At 39.6% G+C, this 16,212-nt stretch overlaps 1 protein-coding gene across 1 annotated transcript in view; it reads left to right on the plus strand.

Annotated features, from left to right (window-relative positions):
• Positions 1-1,665: 1,665 nt before the first annotated feature.
• Positions 1,666-16,212, plus strand: part of GPR157 (G protein-coupled receptor 157) — a 35,261-nt gene continuing 20,714 nt past the window's right edge. The window contains exons 1-2 of the mRNA XM_063436721.1: positions 1,666-1,726; positions 5,780-6,179. Coding sequence (XP_063292791.1) covers positions 5,797-6,179 — 383 coding nt within the window. The 5' untranslated portion in view covers positions 1,666-1,726; positions 5,780-5,796. The remainder of the gene's footprint in view (positions 1,727-5,779; positions 6,180-16,212) is intronic.

The following is a 16,212-nucleotide window of genomic DNA, read 5'->3' on the forward strand; positions in this document are numbered from 1 at the left end:
CAGCCAGTGTCCCTAGTATCTCAGTATCCCCATGTGTCCCTGGTGTCTCTCAGTGTCTGTAGTGTGCCAGTGTCCCTAGTGTCTCAGTGTTCCCTAGACTCCCAAAGTCCCCTAGTCTCCCAATGTCTCTGTGTCCCCATGTCTCCTAGTGTCTCAGTGTCCCCTAGTATAAAAGAAAAAATCTCAGGCACTCACTGTGATAGATTTAGGCAGGTTTATTGGACACCGCAACGTTTCGACCTGTACCCAGGTCTTTATCAAGTCTCCAGTGTCCCCTATGTATCAGTGTCCCCTATGTATCAGTGTCCCCTATGTATCAGTGTCCCCTATGTATCAGTGTCCCCTATGTATCAGTGTCCCCTATGTATCAGTGTCCCCTATGTCAGTGTCTCAGTGCCCCATGTCTCTATGTGCCCGTAGTGTCTCTGTGCCCGTAGTGTCTCTGTGCCCGTAGTGTCTCTGTGCCCGTAGTGTCTCTGTGCCCGTAGTGTCTCTGTGCCCGTAGTGTCTCTGTGCCCGTAGTGTCTCTGTGCCTGTAGTGTCTGTGTCCCCTAGTATAAAAGAAAAAAATCTCAGGCACTCACTGTGATAGCTTTAAGCAGGTTTATTGGACACCGCAACATTTTGACCTGTACCCAGGTTTTTATCAAGTCTCCAGTGTCCCCTATATATCACAGTGGCTCAGTGCCCCATGTCTCCCCGTGTCCCCTCGTGTCTGTCACCCAGTGTCCCCAAGAGTCTCAGATTTCCCAGGTCTCCCAGTGTTCCCTAGTATCTGTGTCCCCATGTCTCCCAGTGTCCCAATGTCTCTCAATGTCCCCTAGTGACATAGGGACACTGGGAGACATGAGGACACAAACACTAAGGGACTGGGAGACATAGGGACACAGACATTCCCCCTTTTTGTGTATGTTCGCCCTTTCAGCCGTTCTGGTTAGGTGATTTGTGTCAGTAGCCCACCATTTTACCGCATCCATAGACTTCCTGCTTTACTGGACACTGCTGTTAGGGGGTATGGGTTTACTTGAAAGATGAAAGCATGAGATTAGCAAAGGGTATGTTTTTTCTCATAGTTGCATCCTATGAGTTTCCCTACAGCATCATCTCCATCAGATACATGACGCTTAGGAGGTAGGACTGTTTTAGTGTTTTTGGTCAATAAGATTTTGTAATTAGGCCCATCATAATTATCAGCACCAGGCCCACTGGGCTCTTAATCCGGCCCTGGTTAGGGCAACACTGATATTAGGAGGTGCATGCTAAGGCAATACTGATATAGGGTATGGTGGTAAGGCTATACCATGGGGTATATATATGCATGGTAGGGGTAATACTGATATTAGTGGGTGCATTCTAGGTGAACCCCGATATTGGGAGGTGCATGCTGGGGGACTCCTGATATTAGGGGTGGCATGGTAATATAATACTGATATAGGGGGTGCATACTAGTTTAACCCTTATATTGGGGTGCAGTAAAGCTTTGTAATCCCGGACTCAGATGTGAACCCTGATATCGGGTGGGTGCATGCTATGTGGGGGGTGGGGGGGAAGCAGTAAAGCTTTGTTAACCCATTCAGCGCTGGCATAGAATGCCCATTCCAGGGATGTGAGCTGAATCCCCAGGCATTTACCCTGTTTCCTGCTGTATCCGGATGTCCCAGGCTGAGGCTCCTCCCTAGTCTGAGCCGGCTGGGGCTGCAGAGAGGACTCGGGAGCTTTGCGGGAGGTGAGTGAGAGTGGAGCTCCAGGTACTTACTGAATATCTGTATGTAGTGCTGGTTACTGGCCAGTCCAACTCTGACAATCTGGTATCTTACAGGAATACCCTAATAACAGCTCTCAGGACAACTAGTTGCATTGTGTCAGCTGATGGAATCATTGCAATCAAAATATTTACTGTTTAACATTCTATCAGCTGATTATATCTGGAACTAGAGACTGATATTGTAACATTGTATCAGTGATTAGATCTGTGACCAGTCTGATATTGTAACATTGTGTCAGTGATTAGATCTGTGACTAGAGTCTGATATTGTAACATTGTATCAGTGATTAGATCTGGGACCAGAGTCTGATATTGTAACATTGTATCAGTGATTAGATCTGTGACCAGTCTGATATTGTAACATTGTATCAGTGATTAGATCTGTGACTAGAGTCTGATATTGTAACATTGTATCAGTGATTAGATCTGTGACCAGTCTGATATTGTAACATTGTATCAGTGATTAGATCTGTGACTAGAGTCTGATATTGTAACATTGTATCAGTGATTAGATCTGTGACTAGAGTCTGATATTGTAACATTGTATCAGTGATTAGATCTGTGACCAGTCTGATATTGTAACATTGTATCAGTGATTAGATCTGTGACTAGAGTCTGATATTGTAACATTGTATCAGTGATTAGATCTGTGACTAGAATCTGATATTGTAACATTGTATCAGTGATTAGATCTGTGACTATAGTCTGATATTGTAACATTGTATCAGTGATTAGATCTGTGACTAGAGTCTGATATTGTAACATTGTATCAGTGATTAGATCTGTGACTAGAGTCTGATATTGTAACATTGTATCAGTGATTAGATCTGGGACTAGAGTCTGATATTGTAACATTGTATCAGTGATTAGATCTGGGACTAGAGTCTGATATTGTAACATTGTATCAGTGATTAGATCTGGGACTAGAGTCTGATATTGTAACATTGTATCAGTGATTAGATCTGGGACTAGAGTCTGATATTGTAACATTGTATCAGTGATTAGATCTGGGACTAGAGTCTGATATTGTAACATTGTATCAGTGATTAGATCTGTGACTAGAGTCTGATATTGTAACATTGTATCAGTGATTAGATCTGTGACTAGAGTCTGATATTGTAACATTGTATCAGTGATTAGATCTGGGACTAGAGTCTGATATTGTAACATTGTATCAGTGATTAGATCTGGGACTAGAGTCTGATATTGTAACATTGTATCAGTGATTAGATCTGGGACTAGAGTCTGATATTGTAACATTGTATCAGTGATTAGATCTGGGACTAGAGTCTGATATTGTAACATTGTATCAGTGATTAGATCTGGGACTAGAGTCTGATATTGTAACATTGTATCAGTGATTAGATCTGGGACTAGAGTCTGATATTGTAACATTGTATCAGTGATTAGATCTGGGACTAGAGTCTGATATTGTAACATTGTATCAGTGATTAGATCTGTGACTAGAGTCTGATATTGTAACATTGTATCAGTGATTAGATCTGTGACTAGAGTCTGATATTGTAACATTGTATCAGTGATTAGATCTGTGACTAGAGTCTGATATTGTAACATTGTATCAGTGATTAGATCTGGGACTAGAGTCTGATATTGTATCAGTGATTAGATCTGTGACCAGTCTGATATTGTAACATTGCATCAGTGATTAGATCTGTGACTAGAGTCTGATATTGTAACATTGTATCTGCTGATGGAATATTTATTTATTATCTGGTATTGTAACTTTGTGTCTGCTGATGGAATATTTATTTATTATCTGGTATTGTAACTTTGTATCTGCTGATGGAATATTTATTTATTATCTGGTGTTTTAACTTTGTATCTGCTGATGGAATATTTATTTATTATCTGGTATTGTAACATTGTATCTGCTGATGGAATATTTATTTATTATTTGATATTGTAACTTTGTGTCAGCTGATGGAATCTGTATTGTTATGTTCATGGTGTATTTAGACATTGACTCGTTTTCATGTCAGAATGTGGTCGATACAAGCCATTTTACAGAGTTCAAGAACAGGGCAAGTTGAGTGCTGAAATACTTATCTTTGCTCTCCAGAGATCTGGCAATCGTAGGGTTAAACCACTAGCACCCAGTGGGTCATCAAATAGTCAGTCACCTCTGCATTGTCTAATAGAAGCATGTGTAATATTTGAGATATAATAGTAACGCAGAGACATATCCCATCCACACCAAAGATTAATAACATTTCTAAATAACACAGTAAGTCATGTAGCTCAAATTTTATATATATTTTTTTTAATTGAAAATAAAAATATGCAAGCATTAAGAGTAAATAAATATAGGGAGATAACCATCAAATTTACAAGATTTAGGATGGATAATTAACCTATGGAAGACAACAATTTGCTTTACAATTAAATAAAGACTTTGTTTTAAAAAAAAAAAATACCATCCCAAACCCTTTAAAGACAATGGATACTTTTACAGTGCACCCAAAATTAGGTTGTTTACACTGGAGAAACTTGTTTATGGTATAAAGGGTTAAGAATTGAAAATGCAAACCTCAGTTAAGAGTTGCAAATGAAACCGGTCTCTCTACCTGCGCTTTACCTGTTTGTGATTATTGTCATTTCTAAGTTGAAAGGCCCAAGCATTTAAATGGTAATTAGGTCTGTTTTACATTCATCCTTAACAGATCTTGAATCTGAAAAGGCAAGTTGTTTTTAACCCCTTAAGGACCAAACTTCTGGAATAAAAGGGAATCATGACATGTCACACGTCATGTGTCCTTAAGGGGTTAAAGGACCACACCTGTCTCGAGGAGCATTCTATTAAAGCATTGAAAGAATACAATTAAAATATGAATGGATTAAAATGTAAATCATAAATCGCTCCTTTGGAAATGTGTAGTGAGCACACTTAACTCGGCTTCATAGACAATCCTGTTGCTTGGATTATCTCCCATTGGTATGAATAGGGAAGTACAGTACATGAGAATGCGATAAGTATTTGTCTGTGCACTTTGCACCTAACATTAACACAAACCCATCATTTATTTGATGGTGCATTGCTGCATATGTATTGCTTTAACCATTAACTCATCCATTATGTATAACTACATTCCCCTTATTGTGGCGTGGTTTATCAATCTTTGTTTGCTTGTTTTGTTTCACATGGGGTTGGGAATCCCAGTGGGATTTACTGCTGCCCTCTTTATTGAAGCGAGCGCCTTTAATTGTAAATCTTAATGGAAGCAAGCCATCATGACAACGTTTCGGCCACCAACAGTGGAAAACTGCTTCTGGTTTTAGAACCACCAGCTCATTATTCTAATTTAACACTGTGGCACGAGGGCAGCCCCCCCTTTCTGTTTCATACATTGCCAGGCTGGGACTAAAGCTCAGTTGGAGAATTCTTCCAAAGTGGATATTTAGGCTTAAATTTCACAATTAGTTTTTCTATAATTCACTAGGAATTACTGTTCATTGAAGAAAAGAAAAAAAAACACAAGGTCACAGGGCACCCCTAAATTCAAACAAATAAAGATGGCTTTGTTCTACAAACTTGATAGCTCTTAAACGACTCCTATTAGATGATGCGTTGACGAGAAGTAGTTTGGAGGATTGCTGGGGTGGAAATAATGTGATTTCCAGTGTGGGACAGTGGAGCATTTTGTTCAAGAAGGTAAATCTGCTTAGTCTAATTAAAAGGCCTTGCTATGTGTAAGGGAATTCACTCATTGTTGATCCAAGAAGAAAAGCCATTTTGGAGTCAAGAATGATTTTTTTTGTTCCATTGTTATTGGCAAAAATGGAAATTTCTTCAAATTGGGTTTTTCACCTTTGTGAATGTGCAAGATAAGAGATGCGTGAATGGTTGAATTTAGTTTTGTTTTATCTAATTTACTAGCAATTCCATTTGATTCTGGAATGTTGCTTGGAAAGACCTTGTACAAATGCTGTTTAAAAAGAGAAAACATTTGCGTATTAATTGATATATTACCTTTCACCCTTTTTTTTTTTTTATAGAATTGCCCTGTGTTTCTATGGCTTGGATAGATATTCCCAGAGAGAACCTGTATCTGTCAGAGCAGGTCATAGTGCTACTGTCCTGCGTACTGTCCTTCATCGGCTCTGCTCTTATCATCTTCACCCATGTCCGCTGGCCGGAGCTCAGAAGTCGTCCCCGTGAGCTGCTCCTCTACTTATCTGTGGCTGACCTGCTGTCTGCTGCCTCTTACTTTTATGGAGTCTTGAGAGACTTTAATGGACCCAGGTGGGATTGTGTTGCCCAAGGCGCTGTCTCCACTTTTTCTAACACCAGCTCTTTCTTCTGGACAATGTCGGTGGCTTTGTACCTCTACATCACAATTGTGCATTCTAAGAAGGCTTTGGCAGACCACATGATTTACTGGTTCCATTTAGTCAGGTGAGTAAAATATACATTTTAGAACGATATGTGCTGTTAACTATCTAACTCAGAGGTTCCTGAACCAGTCCTTATAACCAACCAACAATCTAGGATTTTTGTACTTCTCTTTTTTTATTCCAATGGAGACACTGACAAAACCTCGGCAGTTGCTTGGTCATGAGGACTATTTTGCGAACCACTGATCTAACTACTTGGTAGGTAATTTGTCTTTTACTTTTGTCTGTGTTTATTGATACCTACATTTTTACTATATAATCTTCTATTTTTTTTTTCTCTCCGCTAATCTTTCCCAAAGGATTTCCTATTTGCCATTTCCCTAATGACCCCCAGAATACCAGGCTATTCATTGACTTAATTGTAATAATACCTAAAGAATGCATATATTTTCAAATGTTTTTTTTTTCTTTTTAAATTCCGACATTAAAGCATCCGTAATCCAACTATATTAGGGTTTATTTAAAAAAAATAAAAAAAAATGTTATAGAATATACTCCTTTTCCCTAAACAAATGTTTTTTTCAATTAAAACATATATGAAGGTATATTTATGACCATTTGTAAAGTGAAGTTCTGTTTCAGATTTCATAGGGTTCCACCATGCACAGCAAATATATTAATTTAATTACTAGAAAATTTACATATTCCGAATCTTGCCATGCTTTGGCTAAATAGGTCTGCACCACCCTTTTAAGTGTGAACTCCTGCTTATTCTAAGGGTAATATTGGCCCCACCTGTCTAGTTTCATCTTGGCTGTTCTGCCTCTTTGTTGCCCCTTTCCTTAGGGGAGATTTCCAGACAAAAAAACAACTGAACAGTTCTCATTTTTGCAAATTATATGCCAGTCCTGCTCTGGTACATTCATGCTGTTTCCTCTTCTGAGTCCCACTGTCTTTCACTGCAGGAAAATTAGATATTTTCATATATTCAGACAGACTAATCAGCATTGTGGGGTTGTGTGGTTTATAAATGGCACGTGGCATATCCGGCCAGCTGAGCATGCAAAAATGGTTGCCGTGTCATGTGCAAGTATAATTTAGCTCACTGTAGGAACATGAACACTGGTGTTAAAAATTAAAAAAGGCCTGATTATATACCGAGGACAATTAAAATACCTAACACAAAGCATCAATTTCCTTCCCCTTTCTGTTATACAATATTATTCTTATCTAGGTTCTGTGTGTGTGTATGATGTGAATATGTGCAACGTTTCTCATTGCTAAGAAAATATACTAATATATCTAATTTTCTTAATTAGGATCTTAGGGTGAGCTGAATTATCTGTTACTATCCGCTCAGCTAGTTGTATTGAGTATACACTCAAAGTAGCAGTGTGTATGGCATGCTCAATACGCAGCGCACAGCGTATCATTGTGCCTTCACATGCACCCTCTTCTGCAAATCTATTTTAGTCAAATTTTTAGCAGATGTACAGAGGAAGTTCTTCTTTGTGTTTTTTTGTCTTGCACCTGTGTGTGTGTGTGTATATATATATATATATATATATATATATCATAAATAAGTTACAGTTGCACATCGACAATCTATTATTCTTTTTAAATAATGTTCTGGTTCTGTTATACTTATAAAGGCCAAAAAGTATTTTCATTTTTTTAAAGCAATGGCACACAGCTGCAGGCAGTGTGCGTGCGTGCGTGTGTGCGTGTGTGTATATAACTGTGATTTGTTTCCATTTACAGTTATTGAGTCAAATTTGCTTTTTGTTTTTCACAAATCTGAGAAAAGAAAGTGTAGACAGAATTAGTAGGAAGTTCTGTGGTTTGAAAGAGTAGGTTTCCACACAGCTTTCAGTAATTACTCTTATATACACGACTCATATTGTAACTAGTGTTTTATTTGTTGATTTTCATTAAATTGTAAAGCAGATTTCAACATTTAGGCTAAAATAGCCCGAGCCAGGTCATTTTGAGTTGAATTTGTTTCCCTAATAGTCTGGGTTTATCAGTGTAGCACACTCTGTACTTACATGCACATTTTCCCAGCTGAATCAGCATAGATACATATTCTGTTATCTTATCCCATATGTGTATGCTTAGTAGAAAACAGATTCGTTTTGCATTGGGAGCATTCAAATTAAAGGGATTCAATAGGCACCATAACAACTTTAGCTGAAAGGGACACTATAGTTACCATAACAACTATATGTAGTTGTTCTGGTGAGTATAGCTTGTTCTTTCAGACATATACATGTAAACTCAGCCTTTTCAGAGAACAGGCAGTGTTTACATTACAGCCTAGGCACACCTCCAGTGGCAGGCACCTAGACGGCCACTAGAGGTGCTTCCTCTACGTTCAGTGTGTCCACACTCTGCATGGAGCCGATGAACGTTCCCCATGATGCATTGATGATCTCAGCAATGGAGGTGCAGCCAGACAGGGCCAGCCACCGCGAGACCAGTCCTGTGTGAAAGAAAAGTAAAATCACATTTTATACTGAGATCGGAAGGGGGACGGTCACCTAAACAGCCACTTCAGGACTATAGTATCAGGAGTATATGTTTGTTGCTTAAATGAAGCAGTGCAGGTGTATAGATCATGCCCCTGCAGTGTCCCTGCTCAATTCTCTGCCACTTAGGAGGAACACTATAGCGTTAGAATTACAAAGCTGTATTCCTAACTATATAGTATCCCTAACTTTATGCACCCCTCCCTCCCAACCTGAATGATAAAAGGAGCTAAAAAAAACATTTGTTCACTTACTTCTTGCCAGCACTGAGGCTCCCTCTGTTCTGGCCAGGTCTCCTCCTATTGCAATGTCACAATGAAGGTGGGAACGATTGAGCATCAATCAATGCTTTCCTAGAGGGAATTTGAAGGTGCAAAGCCTGAGGACGCCACATGTTCGATAGTGGAGTAAAACTCCTCTAGGACCCAGAAACACATCTGGAAGACAGCCGCTAGAAGTGAAGTAAACTCTGAAATGTAATTATTGCAGCTACTCAAAAACTGCTGTGTTTTACATTGAAGGGTCAGAGATCATCAGAATTGGTGCTGCAATGAGATGAAGTTGTCTGGGTGCCTAAAGTGTCCCTTTAAATCACTTTGTTTATGCAGCCCTAGTCCCATCCCCTCCATATGTTGCTCGTAAAGCCTTAATAAAATCCATTTTAAACTTTTTTTAGCCTGCAGGAGCCTATTGTGTGTGACTAAAGTTCAACTTACAAAGCAGGAGATAAAAATGTATAAAGTAAGTTAACATCTGACCGAAAATGTTTTTTTTTGTGGCAAGGGCTGCATAAACAGAAACAAAGTGATTTAACTACTAAATGGCAGTGAATTGAGCAGTAAAACCTGAGCGGCATGATCTGTACACCAAAACGGCTTCATTAAGCTAAAGTTGTTTAGGTGACTATAGTGTTCCTTTAATCAATGGTGTGATGTCCAGAGAAGTGATGGAAAGGGGGTTAGGCAATTTTGCTGATATTTGCTGTGCTGTGACTTCTCTTAGCTTGTGCCACAATTTTCATGAATGAAACTACTGTATGTGTTGAATAACCCACCCACAAGGCCATGGCTTGGGTTTCATGGGAAATGCTCATCTACCATTGGAAATTACTGTAGGGCTAGGATCAGCTGTAACTAAGAGCATTAGATTATAATGTATTAGATTAATTTAGCTTGGTGTGCAGTGGATACGGTTTCCCATAGAAGGGATTGTTCTTGTAATTTGTATCAAGTAACACTTTGTTAAACAGTATGACTTAAAATCCATGTAACAAGGGATTTCATTCAGGGATTAATTCCAATAATATTATTAGCGGTGTGCATGAAACGACAAGAACTCAGTACTTACCAGGTGCACAGACTATAGTTCATGATGTGAAGACCATTTACAAAATGCACGCGGGCAGTACTGCATAGTTTATTATCGCAATTAAACAAAACCTGTCCTGATTTTATTGAACTGTTAGTGGGAATACTTTAATGCATCTTTTTACTTTTAGCCTCATTAATATACTGTATTTGTTTTTTAAATCGTTTTTGTACTATAAAGTAAATTTAAAAAAAATAAAAAAATGTTTTGCACCATAAGCCTTCCTCTTTAGCCACGCCCCCTCATTCCAGAAGAACGGCTTCCTTATCAAATGTATGTACACAGCTCAGTCACTGACAGTACTGAATGATCTGACCTACAAAGTAACCTGCATTAAAAGGACACCCAGGGAGACTTACAGTTTGGCTGACTCTCTTCAGCCAGGTTGTGAATTAAAGGCAGCTCACTCAGAGCTGTTATAATTAAGGATATATTTGATAAGGAAGTCTTTCTGGCATGAGGCAGTGGGGCTGAGGAGGAATGCTTATGTTGCAGCATTCTGCAAATCATGTATCTATTTATTAATGTAAAGATTTGGGCATGCAAAAAATAATTGCACATCAATGAGGCCCAAACCTTTCAAATGCATCAGTTGTACTGCTGCCTGGAGAGTTCCTTTAAATTCTCACACTTTTAAATGCATGATAGAATTCATTAATTTACCATAAACAAACATCAACATTTGCTGCAAGTCTGCACCTTTTTCTACGTCCAATAGGAGCCTGCGATTTCACCCCATTTTGTTTCCAATGTGAGCACCTACATGTACACATCTATGCAAGGTATGCAGGAAATGATGGGTTATGAAACGTGCAGTTCTGCAAAAAAAACTGTAGTTTCATTATTGAAAGGGCATAAACGAAACCAATGAACAGTCTAATGGAAGGCTCTAATGGAATGTTATATCATTCATATCCTGGTAGGGACATTATTACGTTTAAAGGGACTGCAGTGCCAGTAATACAAACCCTTTATTTACTTAATAAGTACTCCTCTTTTTCCAGTGCCCCTCGGCGCTGGGTCGTCGCTCCGCCCCCTCTTCCATCCTGTGACAAGCAGGGTCTAATGTGTATGAGCGGCAAATTACTCAATGCTGTTCTATGGGGAAAAATCTGACGCTGTAGGTCCTCATGTAGAGCATGAGGATTGTTCAGCGTCCGATACCAATTTCAATTCAGGAAGCACCCCAGTGACTGTCTGTTAGACAGCCACTGAAGGCAGACTTAGAGCAACAACATAAACATTGCAGCACTAAGTGCAAAAGGGACACGGCACCCAGACCACTTCAATGAGCTGAAGTGGTCTGGGTGCCTACAGTGTCCCTTTAACTTTGTTATAGAATGGGGGTGTTATAGCTGGAAATCGCTGAATCTATAAGTAGAAAATTCATGGAGACGAGGTCAGGGAAGCTCTTGCCCTATAACCTATACAACAACATTTACTTATGGTGTGCAGGGTGTCTCAATCATATTTTTAGTAAGATACCTGCCCTGTGACCTGCTACAAACAATGGTTTAAGAGATCAGATGCCAGTAAGACCTGAACGGAAAACACGTGTTCTAAGCTGCGGACAAATGATCTGATTGACAAACATGATCTTGACCTACAGGGTACATTGAGTACACTGTCACACTGCAGTAAACACAGCTATTTTTACTCCAGGATGCCAGTAGAAGTAAACAACAGATTGCTGAGAACTAACTTTGTCATCTCTCGTAAAATCAGAAAAAAACTTTCTAAATTTGCAAGTGAATTATATTATGGATTAATGATTAAACAGTGAGTTAAGCTGCTGATAATTTATACAAAAATTGCTGAACTGTAGGATTTTTCTACCTTTTTTCACATTTTACAACTTTGTTGTGAATAATTCACAGCACCTTATCATATTTCTGTGTTCCGTGACTATCCTCCACAAGAAAACATTTTGACACTTTATGGTTAATTGTAAAACAAACAATATATAAGGGCTCTTGCTTTGTGTACACTTTCTTTGCCTATTCAGCCCTCTACGATTATACATAATAACAAGGAGTACTTAGAACGAAATAACAGTCAGAGTTCATTGGTCATACGGTGCCAGTGCGAGGGAGGGTCCTTCCCCTAACGAGTTTCTGCCTGTTTTACCCAAGTCTCTGATTGGACTGTCTTGTTCTAATTGGCACTCTGTTAAATGTTGTTGTGTTTGTGTTACTCTGTATTTGTTCTATTTTTATTTAATTAAACATTTAAATACATAAAGGGAATCAACACAGTAAAGGAGGAGACTATATTTAAAAGAAGAAAAACTACCACAACAAGAGGACATAGTCTTAAATTAGAGGGACAAAGGTTTAAAAATAATATCAGGAAGTATTACTTTACTGAGAGGGTAGTGGATGCATGGAATAGCCTTCCAGCTGAAGTGGTAGAGGTTAACACAGTAAAGGAGTTTAAGCATGCGTGGGATAGGCATAAGACTATCCTAACTATAAGATAAGGCCAGGGACTAATGAAAGTATTTAGAAAACTGGGCAGACTAGATGGGCCGAATGGTTCTTATCTGCCGTCACATTCTATGTTTCTATGTTTCTATGTTTCTAAGTTTATTTCAGCATGCATAACATTAAGGCCCCCAAGTTTGATGGTTACTCTATGGCTACTGTGTAGACAAATAGTGAGCATCACTGCAGTGGCCCCTGGGTGCCAGAATTAGTGTCTATGCCATGGGTTCACTGTTGGTGTGATCGCTCATTCCTTCAAGTTATTGTGTATCCTTTACTGTCACATCACTGGTAATAACACCATTGATTAAAACATAGAATCTGTACATTGCGTTAACAGCAGCAAATTTATATAATTCTCTTTAAATTGCCACCATGTAACCGTTGCTTGACAGGCAGGGTCACTAGACCAGACCTGTTTTCCTGCGCAAATCACTTATTTAAACTGGCAGACAACGCATGTAAAGTGCTGCCCTGCAATATGTGCAATTCACATGCTGCAGAATTCCTCAAAGAAGAAGAACTCTTTCTCCCTCGTTCTGCACATGACGTCTACCAACTTCCAAACAATATGTGTAAATGACGTCTGTCCACGAATACATGGTGTATCTGGCCACAGTAATGTTAAACTTTCACAGTCTCTGTTTGTTAACTGACATCAATGCAAAACATTTTAGTAAGAGTTAAAGTATGCATGATGTCTAACTGGCATAATTTTAGCAGGTAATAATCGAGATCGTTATACCTAATGGAATGTTAATTTGAATATTCTTTTCACCCCTAGAGTATTTCAGCTTTTAATTACTGTGTGCAACCTTGTTAAGCAATGACACATGTTACAGCATTCGATATTATACAAGTTTTCGAGTATGTGCACATTATAAATGTGTGTCAAGTTGCTCTGGGTAAACACTCCAGACACGTGTCGTGGAGTAATATTTCATGTTCCTGGGCGTCCACTTCTGACTATTCACTGTCACTTCACTATATCGTACTGAACACTTTGTCAGTGATCGTTGTGACGAACTCACAGCACAAAATTTAAAGAGCTCAGTATTAGCATTTTTAAAAGTGAACAAGTTTAGGTTATATTTAATGTTTCATCTATTTGCATAATGTCCAGTGAAGTGGTGATAAACCACACTTTTGGATCTTCACAAGTGATCCTCCAAATTGCATGTAGGCACACTCTTTTTTTTTTTCTTTTTCTTTTCTTTTATAATCGCCAGGCATTCTTTCAAATAAATGCCTTATACACAAACCGCTTCTTTACAGATTGATAAGCATGGTCCCTGCTTGGCTGTTGATGAATCCACAAGAATAGGTGTTGAGTTTCTCGTTGTGTGCCCACATTAAAGGGACTCTCCAGTGCCAGGAAAACAATTTGTTTTCCTGGCACTGGAGGTTCCCTCTCACCCCCCAATCCCCAGTTGCTGAAGGGGTAAAACCCCTTCAGTGACTTACCTGAGGCAGCGACATGTCCCACGTCGCTGCCTGCTCCTCCCCCACCGCTCCACCTTCTGCCTCCGTCAGCCGGTGGGCGAGACTGATCCCGCCCACCGGCTGAGGAGACCTAATGCGCATGCGCATTAGTGCACCCCATAGGAAAGCATTGAAAAGATTTTCAATGCTTTCCTATGGGGATTTGAGCGACGCTGGAGGTCCTCACACAGCGTGAGGACGTCCAGCGACGCTCTAACACAGATAATCTGTGTTATAGAGCAGTAAGTGCCCTCTAGTGGCTGTCTAATAGACAGCCACTAGGGGAGGACTTAACCCTGCAAGGTAATTATTGCAGTTTATAAAAAACTGCAATAATTACAGTTCCAGGGTTAAGGGTAGTGGAAGTTGGCACCCAGACCACTCCAATGGGCAGAAGTGGTCTGTGTGCCTACAGTGTCCCTTTATAGGAACACTATAGTGTCAGGAACACAATACACATGTATTCCTGACAACATAGTCCCCCGTGAAGAGAGTCAGAGTTGATTTTACTTACCATTTTCCTGCGCCACGCGGGTCTCCTTTTGGCTGGCTCCACCTCTTTCCCTGCTTTGGCTGAGATTATCAGACTTGATGATCTTACCCAATCACATGCTTAGGAAAGTATTGGTAGGCTATCACGCATGCGCGGCAAAATCAGCGTCTCCTCTTAGAGAGGCAATGAATATATTGCATCTCTATGGGGAGCGTTCAGCGTCTCCATGCAGAGTGTGTTGAAGCTAAACGTTAGTGCCGCACACTCTGCAGCACTGACCTAGGAAGCACCTCTAGTGGCCATCTTACTGACTCTAGAGGTGTTACTAGGCAGTAATGAAAAAAATAACCTTTTCTCTGAAAAGGCAGTGTTTACTTTAAAAAGAATGCAGGGACAAGTAGTTATGGTGACTATAGTGTCCCTTTAAGTTAGAAATAGTGTACTTCACCTTTCTCCCTAAAAAACTTCCTCTATTGAGTTAACACACAGATGAGTTATTCTCATCAGACTAAATATATCTCATATAAACAATAGCACAGGGTACAGTGACCAGAGTTACATTATGCGATGATGGTAACCTCGAGTTACATAACCTCTTCTTTATAGTGGTTAGATCACCTGAAACATTGTCTACTAATCTATGTTTGAGGAGCAATCTGGAGCAAAGTGCTAAAAGTGGAGCAATTGGCACAATAATCAGACTGGTTTCCATGGTAATTGCTCCACTTTAAAAAACTTTCCAACACTTGTACTTAATTAGTAACACACAGGGTTAATTGTCAGGAATTCAAAGTGAATTTTACATTTAAGGCCAAATAGCTTTTATTTAATTTTGAACATGTTTTGTTCCATTAAAAAAAAAAGGGTGGAGGAGGGGAGAGGGGAGAGAGAGAGTGTGTGTGTTATATATGCTAGCTCATTAGACCCTCCACATAGGAAAGTATTGCTGCAATGCTTTCCTATGGAGATTTAACTGACGCTGGATGTACTCATGCAGAGCGTGAGGACATTCAGCCTCCGTTATGCAACAAAAAGTGGCCAAGCAAGCAGGAAGTGCCTCTAGTGGCTGTCTGATGGACAGCCACTAGAGGCAGTCTTAACCCTGCAATGCAATTATTGCATTTTTTTTTTTTAGAAACTGCGATATTTAACATGGCAGGGTTAAAGGGACAAGTACATCGCACCCAGACCACTTCAATGAGCTAAAGTGGACGTGGTGCCTATAGTGTCCCTTTAATTTTGAAAGGAATTCATGATTAAAACATTATCAAGCATAATCATTGTTGATTGAATTTTTTCTTATACTGAAAAACATGGACTGCCTTTATATTCTCCAGAGCAATAAGTATCTGTTTGGAACACACAGCATTTTCACAAACAGCTGTTCTCTTGTTCTGTCTGGAATTAAGTGGGAGTATGAATAGGAATTACCCTGAGTTTCTGAATGTGTTATTTGATCTTATTATTCCTGTTTCCAGAAGTGTCCTGCATATTTTCCGAGTCATGGGTATTTTCGAATAATACCTTCTTAGGCAGTGAGCGGATTGTAATCTTTTATGAAACCTCTTGCTTGTGTCGGTTCACTTGTAGTTTATATAGAAGGATTCTGGGTAACACCCAGGGCCAGATTAACAGCCCAGTGGGCCTGGTGCTGACAATTATGATGGCCCCCCATCCCTCACTTCCCTGAGCTGTAGGCTGTCTCTGCAGGGTGGAAGTTGCTGTCTGGACTCTCTGTAG

The sequence above is a fragment of the Pelobates fuscus genome, chromosome 11 (genome assembly GCF_036172605.1).
Source record: "Pelobates fuscus isolate aPelFus1 chromosome 11, aPelFus1.pri, whole genome shotgun sequence".
Lineage (NCBI taxonomy): Eukaryota > Metazoa > Chordata > Amphibia > Anura > Pelobatidae > Pelobates > Pelobates fuscus.